The 13384-nt window shown below is 44.1% G+C and overlaps 2 protein-coding genes across 6 annotated transcripts in view; one reads left to right on the forward strand and one right to left on the reverse strand.

Moving 5' to 3' along the window:
• PBRM1 (polybromo 1) overlaps positions 1–3604 on the forward strand; it is a 111883-nt gene extending 108279 nt beyond the window's left edge. For all 5 annotated transcript variants that reach the window (XM_077749765.1, XM_077749739.1, XM_077749734.1 and 2 more), the window contains 3 exons: positions 1539–1609; positions 1720–1936; positions 3379–3604. In XM_077749765.1, the coding sequence (XP_077605891.1) occupies positions 1539–1609; positions 1720–1936; positions 3379–3551 (461 nt within the window). In that variant the 3' untranslated portion in view covers positions 3552–3604. The remainder of the gene's footprint in view (positions 1–1538; positions 1610–1719; positions 1937–3378) is intronic.
• A 5897-nt stretch (positions 3605–9501) lies between these two features.
• Positions 9502–13384, reverse strand: UQCC5 (ubiquinol-cytochrome c reductase complex assembly factor 5). The gene is made up of 2 exons (XM_077749803.1): positions 12951–13384; positions 9502–9794 (listed from the first exon to the last, which is right to left on the reverse strand). The coding sequence occupies exons 1-2, from the start codon at positions 13099–13101 to the stop codon at positions 9703–9705; spliced, it is 243 nt and encodes an 80-aa protein (XP_077605929.1). The 5' UTR covers positions 13102–13384; the 3' UTR covers positions 9502–9702.

Raw genomic sequence — 13384 nt, forward strand, 5'->3', positions numbered from 1 at the left:
TATGAGGGAGGCACACACTTGATTTTAGTCAGGGAGACAGGGAAGAACTCTTAGTGCCTACACACATGCACGCATACACCTGCTTAGGCTTGGAGGAGAGGAGGACTCCAGGAGCTTCTCTGGTGGCTCAGCCCATGCTCTCACTGGCTGTCCCCTTGCATGGCATTTTAAAACGGAGGCAGAGGGGATTGCTGAGTTGTCTGTGCTCCCCTGCAGAAATGGAGAAAGACAGCTCAGGGGAACCCCCCGTGTTGTGGGATCTGAGGAGGGTGAGTGTCCCGGTGATGGGGGGTCCACAGGGGTTAGTATTAAGTTGCTGGAGCAGCGCTTACCCACCACAGCCTCTTAACCCAGTCACAAATAATCTTTACAATTCTTCTTTGGCGATCCGGAATATAAAAATCCCTGCTTTGTAAACAAAGTTTATTTGTACTTGCTACGTTCTCTGTAACAAATGTCTAATACTTCCGGAAGTGGCGGTTCAATTCGGAACCTTAGAATAGTGTACTGATGCTGCCTGGCCAAAATAGCAACATTTTGAATCCAGGAAATCTAGTATGTGATGAAATGAGCTCCTTTTGATCCTTCTTTGCAGCCAGCAAGATTTGTTTAGAAGTTTAAACAGGGTTTTGGCTGTAGTTTGTTAGTTTTTAATGAACTGGGACCCTTCCTTATTTCAGTGTTTTATGAGAATAATAAATGGATGGTCCTGAGATGAAAACAGCCCCAGACACTAAATTTAGGACATCTTACCTATCAGCTAGTACCTGTGGGACAGAAATTGCTTCTGAGGAATCTTCAAGGGAAGCTTATAAAATTATACCAGACACAGAGTACAAATATAGTAGGACTATGAAATCTTTTCTTTCCCTTTGTCATGTTTGCATTTGAAGTGATAGCAACGAGGCTGATCTCCTTCCAGATGATCCTTTTCCAAGTACTGCTCTACCAGATGGAAGTGTCCTGTCTGCCGGTATTAGTGACTCCAGTTAGAACCAGAGATGCTGGTGGCCTGTGAGTGGACCGCAAGGATGTGCCTCCAGCCTCCACAGAGCTCATTTAACTGTGCGCTTGCACAGCCTCTCCCCTGTGTCCCTGCTGTCCGAGCACACCGCCTGCTGCTGAGTCCGACTGCAGCACCATCACTGCCCAAGTGAAACATGGGCTCCAGTTGCAGGAAAATGTGTTGTCAGAAGAAACATACCTTGAAAATAGAGGTGTTTTCTGACGATAGTTTACCTAGGGAAATACTGGAATTTTATGCAGGGTTCAGATCATTTCTAAGCCATGAATAATTCATGTACATCTGACAAGCTGTACTACCTTTGTACTTAAAATACCTAGAAAACAAAAGAATGTGAACTTTCTATTTGAATGCTGCATCCTGTTCTGGGTGCTTAGGGTTCTTATCCACAAAGATTCAAGGGTAGAGATCTATAGGTTTGCATTATAAATGGCATCATTTCTTATCAGACTAATTTTTCAGCAACCATCTCAACTCAGAACCTCTAACTGTGCCATTGCATTCTGAATTATAGGTGTGATGAACCAAGGAGTGGCCCCTATGGTAGGGACTCCAGCCCCAGGCGGAAGTCCGTATGGACAGCAGGTGAGCCTCCCAGTGGGATTCTTTAGGACTTGACAGAATTCAAGTTATCCTCTTTCTCAGAGCATGTGCCAAGTGTTTTTCCTCTCACCGTGTGCTCTGTGCTCTTTCAGGTGGGAGTTTTGGGGCCTCCAGGGCAGCAGGCACCACCTCCGTATCCTGGCCCACATCCGGCCGGCCCCCCTGTCATTCAGCAGCCAACAACGCCCATGTTTGTGGCTCCCCCACCCAAGACACAACGGCTTCTCCACTCAGAGGCCTACCTGAAGTACATTGAAGGACTCAGTGCTGAGTCCAACAGCATTAGCAAGTGGGACCAAACCCTGGCAGGTAAGGAGAGTCCTTCTCAACAAGCCTTTGTGAAAGCCGTGCATCATCCAAGTCCTCGCACTGTGGTCGGCATATTATGTCGTGGGGTGGAGATCCACTTTTCATATATAACTACAATAATTTTTATATTTAACAAAAGGGTTTGGAACTTTTTTGTATAGGGATATCACTCACTGAAAATGGTGGGGCTTTTTGCAATTTCTAGACTTTGTGTTGTCATAAGCATCACGGCTATCCTTTTAAGTATATTCCGAATTTTTTCAGCGAGTTTTCAGGCATTTAAGCATTAGCACAGATGCACTTGGGTAAATTAAAAATTACCTCAGTTCAGTTTTAAAAAAGAAAAAAATATTGGAGAAATGTTTCAGATAACCTGTTGAGTCTTTATTTAGCTCAGAGGACTTAATGTGTTTTCAGTACATACTAAAATAACTTGCCTGGCTTCTGGAAAGAAATGTGGAAGTTCCGGGGCGCCTGGGTGGCTTAGTCGGTTAAGCATCCGACTTTCACTTAGGTCTTGATCTCACGGTTCGTGGGTTCAAGCCCCGCGTCAGGCTCTGTGCTTACTGCCAGCTCAGCCTGGAGCCTGTTTCAGAGTCTGGATCTCCCTCTGTCTCTGACCCTCCCCTGCTCACGCTGTCTCTCTCTCTCCTAGAAATAAAAAAATAAAATAAAATAAAAAAAAAGAAAAGAAAAGAAATGTGGAAGTTCCTACTCATTCTTCATTTCGAAACCAAATTTGATAATTTGATTTATTTCAGATTTTCTTTCAGAGTAGTATGTTTTTCCCTTTCCTCACATTTACCTTTTTAGGAATTTTTGTTAACACTAAAGAAATCATTGATTATCAGGACTGCCTACAACAAAATAGTAGTGATCAGACGGTTTAAGTGTTTGTGCAACTCTTGTGTTCCCTTTCATAGAGAATTATGTTATATTGTGCAGCTCTTTTGTGAAGTCATTATTATAAATTAAATAATTTCTAAAATACAAAGCATAAAACAGCAAGACATCCTTAGCTAAGTAGCTTCATACCTAAGCACATAGTTTTCTAAAAACCAAGATGCCTAATAAAATAATAGGCATTTGCTTGAAAATAATCTGCAAGGTTAAAATTCATAATATTTAATAAATAAGTGTTAAGGACGCCTGGGTGGCTCAGCTGTTTAAGCATCCAACTCTCGGCTTCAATCCAGGTCACAGTCTCACAGTTTGTGGGTTTTGGGCTCTGCTCTGTCAGCGCAGAGCCGGCTTGGGATTCTTTCTCTCTGCCCCTCCCCCGCTGGAGCATGCATGCGCTCTTAAGGTAAATAAACTTTAACAAATCTTTAAAAAGTAATAAATGTTATATGCTTTAGTAAATCTTTCAGACCTTAGGACTGAGGGGGAAATTGTTACCTTAAAATTCCTACTTACATTTCTGTGTGCATTTTAATTTTCAGCTCGAAGACGCGATGTCCATTTGTCAAAAGAACAGGAGAGCCGCCTACCCTCTCACTGGCTGAAAAGTAAAGGGGCCCATACCACCATGGCAGATGCCCTCTGGCGCCTTCGGGATTTGATGCTCCGAGATACCCTCAACATTCGCCAAGCATACAGTCTAGAAAATCTTTAATCACATCAATTACGTTTCTTTTATAGAAGCATAAAGAGTTTTGTGGAACAGTAGCCATTTTAGTTACTGGGGGTGGGAGGGAGGAACAAAGGATGATAATTTTTATTGCATTTTACTGTACATCACAAGGCCATTTTTATATAAGGACACTTTTAATAAGCTATTTCAATTTGGTTTTGTTATATTAAGTTGATTTTATCAAATACACAGAGATTTTTTTTGCATATGTTTCCTTCGTTTAAAACCAGTTTCATAATTGGTTGTATATGTAGACTTGGAGTTTTATCTTTTTACTTGTTGCCATGGAACTGAAACCATCAAAGGTTTTTGTCTTGGCTTGGGGTTTTTGTTTTTGGTTTTTGTTTTTGTTTTTTATAAAAGAACAAACAAAATGAAAAAAATACACACACACACACACACACACGCACAAGTTTACAGATTAGTTTAAGTTGACAATGAAATGTGAAGTTGGTCCTAGTTTACATCTTACAGAGGGGAGTGCACCAGTGTCTGCTTCATGTGCCTGAGTGTCTCAAGTCACTTTAGCAGAAGTGAAGGGTTGTTATTTGGGTTCTAGGTGTCTGGCAGACATGGCACATTTGCTGTATGAACTCAAAGGCTTGCTCCAGAAATCTGAAGTCAGTGCTGTGCATCCTTCCGCAGCTAGTGGATCGCCCAGACACCTGCAAGGCAGAGCACCGCTTCCTATGCTGTCAGTCATGTATGGTGTCAGTTATTTTTGCAGAACATGTGCACATCCCTGAATTGTATTTAGTCTTGGCAGGTAAGTTTAAGGGTACTTTTGATCTATTTATATTGAATTCACAATTTAATCCTATACTTGTTAGATGATTTAAAATTTTAAATCTCTTACATTGAAAAACATTGAAGTTCACCTTGAAGAAAGCACTGAGGTGTGCAGAGAGGTGATTTATTCTTCAAACCTAATACCTAACCCAACATAGGGAAGGGAGTGTATAACCAGATATGAGCTGTGTCAGAAGCATAATTGTAAAAGGGTAGATTGTCTACATAGGCAAATATGTTTTCATACCTTTATTTCCTCACCAGATGTGGCAGTTTTTTCCTTCTGACTTTCAACGTTGTCTCAACCAGAAATTTAAGGCTTTCTAGAATGTTTTTTTAAATTTAGCTTGTGCTTTTGAATTTCAGGAGAAAATAATTATAATTTAAGAAAATACTCATAAGAAAAGACCATTACAGATCCCAAACACTTGGGTTTGACCCTGTCTCTCTTAGGTGACCCTAGAAGAAATATTTCCAGGCAGCGTATGATGCTCAGACAGGTAGAAAGCATCAAACCTGGAACAGTATTTCACTCCACAGTTTTGAACCCTGCTTTTTTTGTAACAAGATGGTCGCCATGTTGGTGAGCTTCCCTTGCTGTTTGTGAATGGAGAGAGTGACTCTCACAGGATACTAATTCTTCTTTTAATCTGGTGTGAATCGATATCTGGATATTTAATTGCCATTCTTACTAAATCATGGGGACAAAAAGTGTAGAATGGAAAAAATGTCTCTTGTATCTAGATACTTTAAATACAGGAGGCCCTTGTAACTTAATTGCCTATAGTCAACCACTGGATCTCAGTTTGCATCAAGTATTTTAAATAATTCTGAATTTTAAAAAATGTATTGCAGTAGTATGTCAGTACCTTATTGTTAAACTGAATCAGATAAAGAAATCTTCAGTTCCTAGTTATTTGGGCCATTGAATCATCATGGACTGTATAATACAATCAGATTATTTTATTTCTAGACATTCTTGAATTACACCAAAGAACCTGAAATCTAATTTTGGTTAAGTTATTTATTTATTTCATGCACCCATTTTATTTCTCTTCTTAAGGTCTGGATGAGACTTCTTTGGGAAGCCTCTGCACACTCTTCACTGTGGGCTAGGTGGGGCAGTGGAAGCCAGGGCACTCCTCCTCCTGGCTCCTTCCCAGTGTCTAGAGGTACTTAGAAACCAGAGATTGAGCCAGGGGCTTCCCGAAGGCAGTGCAGAGCCGGGCCAGGGGGCCGGTAGGGAGGCCCTAATTAAGCTTAAAAAAGTCTATGTATTTATTTTAGAATCATGTCTTTCTGTATATTAACTTGGGGAATATCAGTTAATATTAGGATATAAGATTTGAGGTCAACCATCTTCCATAAAAGATAAGCCCAAAAAAAAAAGAAAAAAAAAAAAGTCCTGTCTTAAGAAAGTACAAGTGAACTTTATACATCTTCCCCCCTCCCCCGCCCGCCAATGAATTTTAGGAACTAGTGATATGGTTTAGAAAGTATAATGGCCTAAATGTTTTCAAAATATAAGTTCATGTGGAAAAGAATTTTGCTTATATGGGGGAAAAACCTATCGGTTTAAAATAGGAAGTCAGCCAACTGATTTAAAAGGCCCTGAATTGCTTTGTTTTGAACCCCCCTTTCTTCCTATGAGGAAGAACTGAAAGGGGATGCTTCCTTGTGTGAAATCTCAAACTGGTGTTGTTGACTTTTGAGCTTGAACATTTTCAGACCTAATTAAAACTTGGTTTATTCTAATTTCTGTATCAAAGGAGGTTTAAGTGGGAACTAGTCTTATAACATGTATGTATCATATGTTTGTTCATTTAAAGCTTTTTAATCCAAATAAAAATGGAGTTTGCAAAGTGATTTGGATTAACCAGGTTTGGTTGTTCTGTTAAAGCTTGTGTCAGATGTAAGTGTCAAGCAGATTTAATTCCCGCAAGTCTAGATTTTATGCTGACAGGGACACAGCTGCCAATTTAAGGGAACAGAGCCCCTCAGGTGGAGGCAAAAGTCAATGACCAGACCCTGGTTCAGGGCTCAGGCTGCATTAACACAAGCTGAATGTAGTCACACCGCAGCTTGATGTGCCCCACGCCAAGCCTTTCAGGCAGGCAGTCAAGGAATTCTTGACATGTCCTCATCCTGGGTGGAAATACAGGTCGAAGTTAAAATTGTAGAGTTACTGATGGTGGAAGGTGAGGAAAGCATGTCTTGTATCATAAAGCAGTGTAGCAGTGTGAGCCATTTCAAGCAGCTGTCTGTGGCCAGAAGAGACCAGCGGCCCAGTTGTGTCTTTAAACGTGCTTATAAGCTCTTAAAGACATGACCACACTTTTAACAGACAGTGTTGGTAAAATCAACCAACTGTTTTCCTCTAATATCACTTTGCAAATCCCTGTGGCTCTGTTCTCCTAAGTGTTTAGGGCTATACTGCAACTATGCTCATGGGTATATTTTGAATGATCATTGATATATCGTTATATGTATCATTCCTGCTGAACACCGGGAGCAAACAAATACCGTTACTGTGTTCCTTTTCAGTTCCATTTCAACGCTAGGTCAGCTGAATGAAGGTTCAGAACTGAGCAAACTAACAAACTATCTCTATCCCCACAATAGACGTATTTACTTTTTGTGGGTTGCACATAAATGTGGCGAGAAGTTCCAAAGGTGAAGAACTGACACTGTACTGCTTTTTCTAGGAGGGGAATTACTTTGGAAAACACTATGGTCCAAGTGTGTATTTTTTAAAGAGAAGTAATTTGGTGTGAAAAATTCAGACTTACAAAAAGAGAGGAAGAGAGATTAAGGTGTTTAAGTTGTAACATCTTAGATTTAGGCAAGACTTCCAGAATAGAACCGTTTAGACAAAGATAGCTCCCCTTTATGATTTACTGTGTGCCTGACTTAGGCACTTCCCTATCCGTTCAGATGAATAAGTGAAGCTCCAAATCCACATCCTTTACCCAGCACCACCGTGGAAGTAGATTTCAAGCAACAAATGCTAATTCAGTTTTTGTCATTCTAGAGGTATTAACAGTTTTTAAAATGTGGGTTATTAAATTTTTTGCCTTGTACTTCACACTAGGGGGCAAAGCAGTTCTCTAATCAGCATATAAGAACATTGCTCTTCACATTATTTAAGTTCCCTTAGTAGTTCCGGTGTCTGATAAGTAGGGTAGAGTCATATTCTGTAATTGGAGGGTTAAAATTTTTTTTTTGAGGTGAAGCTTAAAAGCTTCCACATCGGTTAACAAAGATTGATTCTTACTTTCTAGCACCCAAACTTATGTACTCTGGAAGTATCTTCAATTTAATGCAATAATTGCTAGTCTCCTTGCCTCGAAGTGAGACATTCCTTATCATCTTCAAAGTTCTGTTGTCCTTCAGTAAATTGGCACTCTGATATATATTTTACAAAGAAGAACAAAGAAAACTCTAAGGAAGGTTAACATGAATTTGTAGGTGTGATTCTTTCTGGGGTGCAGGCAGGGGGGTGGGCCAGGGAAGGAGCCCACAGCAGCCACAGAAGTCAGCTGACAGTTTTATTGGCAGTTGTAAAAGGTGTGTGAGTTACCGATTCTCTGTTATCAATACTAAACTTCTAAAACTGGGGTAGGGTATGGAATTGGGCCATATAATTGAGAGAATCCTACTACAATTTAATTCCTCATGCTGCAGTCTAATCACCCAAATGCCTGTAAGGTTCGGTTCACCAGGAACTCTCCAGGCCTCAGTGCACAGAAGAACCTCCTCCTCTCCCTGGTGCTGTGGGTCATCACTGGTCTTTGCACTCAAGCCCTCTCTGAGCAGTGACCCTGAGGTGGTGTGGGTAGTGCTTTAAGGAGATTGGAGTAGTCAGTGGGTCTTTATACTGAATTGGTTCTAACATAAATGGACTAACTTAAGTTAGAAAAAATACTAGAAAAACAGGAAGAGATGTTTGTGGCAGAGGTTCTTGAGAATGCCCTGTGGCCTTAAGCATCTGCTTCTATACATGCGCAGTCATTAGAAACTTTTGAAACTTAGTCTTCTTTAATATGCGGATATGTTCTTGTTTGAATAGATGTTGAATGTAGTTACCATGCAGGGAATAAAAGGGTAAAAATGGGTAAAGCCTTTGTTTTTCTTACCAGCTGACCCAAACTTACTGAGTCAGATGACTAAATCTTTCCCCAGTAGACGGAGCCTCTGATTCAGATAAAGTCTGTGGTTACTTTATGGTTGCTTTACAGTGTGAAGGTTCACTTTCTCAGGGAAGAGGCAGTGTCTTTATCTTTAGCAGCTGGATGAAAGCACATCTTCATCACAGAGGAGTGTAAAGCCTGTCCCCTCTGGAGTCCTTACAGAGGTCCAGCCCTTGTGTATTGGTGAGGACAGGCAAGGGGAGGGGTTATTTCTGTTCACAAGAGCACCTGATGTGAGTGACATGTGAGGAATTCCCACCACCCTAGCAAATGTGGACAGATTGGTAGTTGGCAGAAATGTAATCTGCAGATTTATCTTGGTTTAAATAAACTTGCAGTAGAGATCTTACTTTTATATCCATGTTTAAACCTGAATTCTGCAAAAGAGTAAATAAGGTTATCTATCATTTGTTGCCTAAAACAAAAGACTTCACAAACAATTCACACAGAGATTGTACTAAAAAGCATCCTGATGGATGCTTGAATTGTTTAAGAAATATTTTCGTGGAGGGGCACCGGGGTGGCTCAGTTGGTTAAGCTTCTGACTTTGGCTCTGGTCATGATCTCACAGTTGGTGGGTTTAAGCCCTGTGTCAGGCTCTGTGCTGACAGCTCAGAGCCTGGAGCCTGCTTAAGATTCTGTGTCTTCCTCTCTCTTCGCCCCTCCCTCTTTCTTGTGCGGTCTCTCTTTTCCTCTCTCTCTCTCTCAAATAAACATTTAAAAAAATTTAAAGAAGGGGCACCTGGGTGGCTCAGTCGGTTGCATGTCCGACTTCAGCTCAGGTCATAATCTCGAGCCCCGGGTCGGGCTCTGTGCTGACAGGTAGCCCAGAGCGTGGAGCCTGCTTCGGATTCTGTGTCTCCCTCTCTCTCTGACCCTCCCCTGCTCACGCTGTCCCTCTGTCTCTCAGAAATAAATAAAACATTTTTAAAAATTATTTTAATTTAAAGAAATATTTTCATGGAATGGATTTAATGGGCAATAGTGTTTCAGGAGGAAATAGTTTTTTCCGCAAGTGCCATCCAACAGTGACTTGGGAAGTATTCAAGCAGAGACAGGAAAACTATAAAAATTCTTTGGAAAGGCAGTTCTAGTAAGAACAAGAGAACAAGTACATTTTCAAAGGAATTGAAACCAGTAGTAAAATTTCACGTTCACTTTACTGATGGCTGAAGTTCCATTTCCGAAGCGCCTTCTAGCCGCCTCTGGTGCTGCCGTTCCGAGGCTTTTCTACGGTAGACATCATCTGCACCAAGTAAAAATTTCACTTAGGTTTTTAAGAAACAGGATTAAAAGTACTCAGATCTGACCAATTTAACCAGTAGTCTAGAGCTGTCAAGCGCTTCATGAATCTCACTGCTTAACTCAAAGCCAAAATAAACTTCATCGAAAAGAAAACGAGTTAAATGAGGCCTGTCTTAATGCGGTTCTAGACTTCAATGGCATGTTAAGAGTCCGTGTCTTCAAAGACAGGCTCGTGTCCTGGCAAACCTCTAAGCGCTGTTTTGACTTTCCTCACCTCCTCCCCCACCCTGCCCCCCAAAATGTCTTTCTCTGAAATCATCCTTACCTGAAGTGCCTCAAAGGCACTTCTTGCCCTGCGGCCCTCTGCCCCTCCCTCACCCACAAGNCTCCCCTTGGACACTGCAGATTCTTCACCCTCTTCACTTGGGGCTTTGGCCGTTTGCCACAATCTTCTCTGCATGGGCACCTGGCTCCATCACTCCCCTTTAGTCACTCAAAGTGCTGGCATCCAGCTCAGGCTCCTTGACCTGTCCTGTGCCATCTGCCCAGGCAACACCACCTGCCACGGGGGGAAGCACTAGCCCCTTCACCTCCCTGACGTCTCCACCTCTGCCATCTACTTGCGGTGTTCTCTGAAGCATTAAGTCCAGCCTGCTCTGACCACAGCCTCTACTACCTTGCTAGTCATTCTGTCCTTGGGCCTCTAGCAACATCTTCCGCAGGCCCTTGCCCCCTGAATACCTCCTCAGTCCCCTCATGCTCTGTCTTCTGCCCAAACCAGCTGCAGTGCCCTCTTAATAACTTCTTGATGCATCTTCAAAACCACAACTACAGACTAATTCAACTGCCTTCCTCCTGCATGCCTCACTATGCTGGCTTTGTGCTGTAAGGCCAACTAATGCCCTCACTGGGTCCACTGTGAGGCCTCACAATCCTGTTTCCTCAGTCATGACCCTGACCCTTCTTCACTCACCCCCCAGAAGGCCATGACCTCTTCTTCACACAGCTAGGTCATCAGTAAAGAATTCTTCCAGCTAACTTCCAAGGGCTGCTCCCCTGGCCCTGCTCTGATCCAACCTCTCCCACCTTCTCAAGAGCCAGGCAAGTGTAGCGTCTCTCCACCTCCCTTTCCTGACCTGAATCTCCGTATCTTCAGGTCTCTCCTAGTGGTGGAAAGGGAGGGCTGACCTCCCCCACCCCCATTCACAGCATCAGATTCCTGAGACTCCTGTCTTCTGTGATAAACCCTCCTGGTTTCCTCCTTGCCTCTCTGGCTACTCCCAATCATCCTTGAAATGTTGGATTTGACTCTTTCATCACAATCTGCTTTCAAATGACCCACAAACCCACCCCATGACCCAGATCTACCTGCTGAGCTTCAGATCTATAGAACCATCTCCACCTCAGCACGTCCAAAAAGGAGTCTGGCCTCTGTCCTGACAGTGGTCCCCCTGCCGCGGCTGTCCTACCAGAAGCCTCCACGACTCCCCACCTCCTGAGTCCACTCAGTCCCCGGCCCTGTCAGCACCATCTCTCGAGTGTCTCTCAACTCCACTCTTTGGCATCTCATCTTCTCCCACCCGACCAGGCCCTCGTCTCAGACCTGATCATCCAACACCCTGTGTTCTTGCCTCCTCACCACAAGAATCCGCTCTCCTGTGTTAATCCACTGCCGCTTAAAACCCTGCAATCCTTTGGGTACATTCTTGGTTCTCCAGTGCGTCTGGACACACTGGCCCAGGCACATTTCTAACCACTTCATCCCTCACTCCACTCACCTTCAGGCCCTTAAACAGTAAACTTTCACACCATGGTACTAGCGTGAGACACTTTCACCTCCACAAACGTTCCCCTCATCTGGTTGACCTACTCAATCTTCAGGTCCCACCTGACATGGTAACTCCTGGAAGCTTTCCCCACACCATCTGATCTAGCTGAGGTCTCCACCCCCCAACCAAGACTTCCATTGCCTCCTGCCACTGTCCCCTCAGTATTGATCACACTTGATAGTAACAGTCTTTATGATGGTCTCTGCCATTAGAGCTCTTCTGAAGTGGAGGACACTCTGCCTTGTTCGTTATACACTCTCATGGTGCTTATTAAATACTGATGAATGGATGAACAAAAGGACTAAGTATCTTCAGAAAGCACTAATGTAACAATGTTTTTAAAATAAGGGTTGGTGGGCACCTGGATGGCTGTGTACCTGAAGCATGCGATTCTTGATCTCAGGGTTGTGGGTTCGAGGGGACCCACGCTGGGGCTAGAAGATTGTTTAAAAATAAAATCTTTTAAAAATTTTTTTTAAATAGGGGCATCTGGGTGGCTTGGTTAAGCATCTGACTTTGACTCAGGTCATGATCTCACGTTTGGTGGTTCAAGCCCCACATCGGGTTCTCTGTTGTCAGCGCAGAGCCCCCTTAAGATCCTGTCTCCCTCTCTCCCTGCCCCTCCCTCGCTCTTGCGCCTGCTCTCTATCAAAAATAAACATTAAAAAAAAAATTTTTTTTTAAATAAGAGTTGGTAATTCACAAGTGATAGTGTTTCTGGAGAGGAATAAAGCAGAAACGGCCTAGAGGGTGGGGAAGTTTTTCCAGAAGGGGAAGTAGAGCCAGTGCTCATCAAAGCAATGCCAGGCATTCTTCTCACAGTGCTGGGCCCTGGTGTCAAATGACTCCGCCCGCCAAGGCTGCAGGCCAAGACTGCCATAATCCGCTAGGCCAGGCGGACGGCTCCCTCCAGGGTTTGGACTGAAGAATCCAGAGAGGGCTGGCCGATTAGCGATTCCTTGAATCTTCAGGATCCCACTCCCTTCACGGTGAGGGAAGCAAGTGTGTTCCTTAGGACCAAATGTCACTGGAGGGCAGGGACGAAGGGCAGGCTTGAGAGGAGGGCGTTCCGCGTGGAGTTACGTGCTCTCCCTTCAAAGTGCAGGGAACGTCCCAAGGTTGGAAGCCAATGTGCTTTTGTCGCCCCGCTTACGAGAGCCCGGGCCGCGAATGGAACCGTACTTGCCCTTCTGACAACGGTAAAGGCACCTCAGCACTTCAGAGTGGAATGAGCGGTCTACAACCTAACACTGTCCCCCAGGAAAACAGGTCCCTTGCCGCCTCCTGCCTTCCTGAAATGAAACAGACGCTGCTGCACCCCCACTTACAGAAGGTCTCCTGGCCCACGCGCAGTTTAATCATGATCCACTCCATTGTTCCTCCCAGGACAAAAAAGAAGGGCAGGAACCTGTAAACGCCAAATCGCTGCTTCCCGGGAACCCGCTGCAGGATCCGCTTCACCTTGGCCCTGGAAAACATGCCCGACCCAGGTCGTGGACGGGAACAGCGGAACCAGGAGCGACAGGAGTTGCCCCAGCTCCTGGACTGGAGCGCCCAGCGGAAGCCGAGTCCCGCGGCCGGCGTGCGCCACCTCCAGGCAGGTGGAGAGCTGTAGGAGCTGAGGTCGGACACCCTGACATGGAGACTGGGCGGCTCCACCAATCAGAGTGTGCTGGAGAGCGAGGACCCGCCAATCCGAATGCGGCAGAGTGCGCGTGCTCCTTGAGGTCGAGCCCAGCCTGAGGGAGCTGGCGCAGGCGCC

This window comes from Crocuta crocuta, unplaced genomic scaffold, assembly GCF_008692635.1.
Source record: "Crocuta crocuta isolate KB4526 unplaced genomic scaffold, BGI_CrCroc_1.0 scaffold463, whole genome shotgun sequence".
Taxonomy (NCBI): Eukaryota; Metazoa; Chordata; class Mammalia; order Carnivora; family Hyaenidae; genus Crocuta; species Crocuta crocuta.

What these genes read in the sequence shown, in the direction of transcription:
- UQCC5 (XM_077749803.1), bottom strand. Translation starts at nt 13,101, where the DNA reads ATGTTTTCCAGGGCCAAGGTGAAGCGGATCCTGCAGCGGGTTCCCGGG. An exon ending in CGTGGGCCAGGAGACCTTCT is followed by an intron (nt 9,795 to 12,950) that starts GTAAGTGGGGGT and finishes TACTTGGTGCAG; the next exon opens with ATGATGTCTACCGTAGAAAA.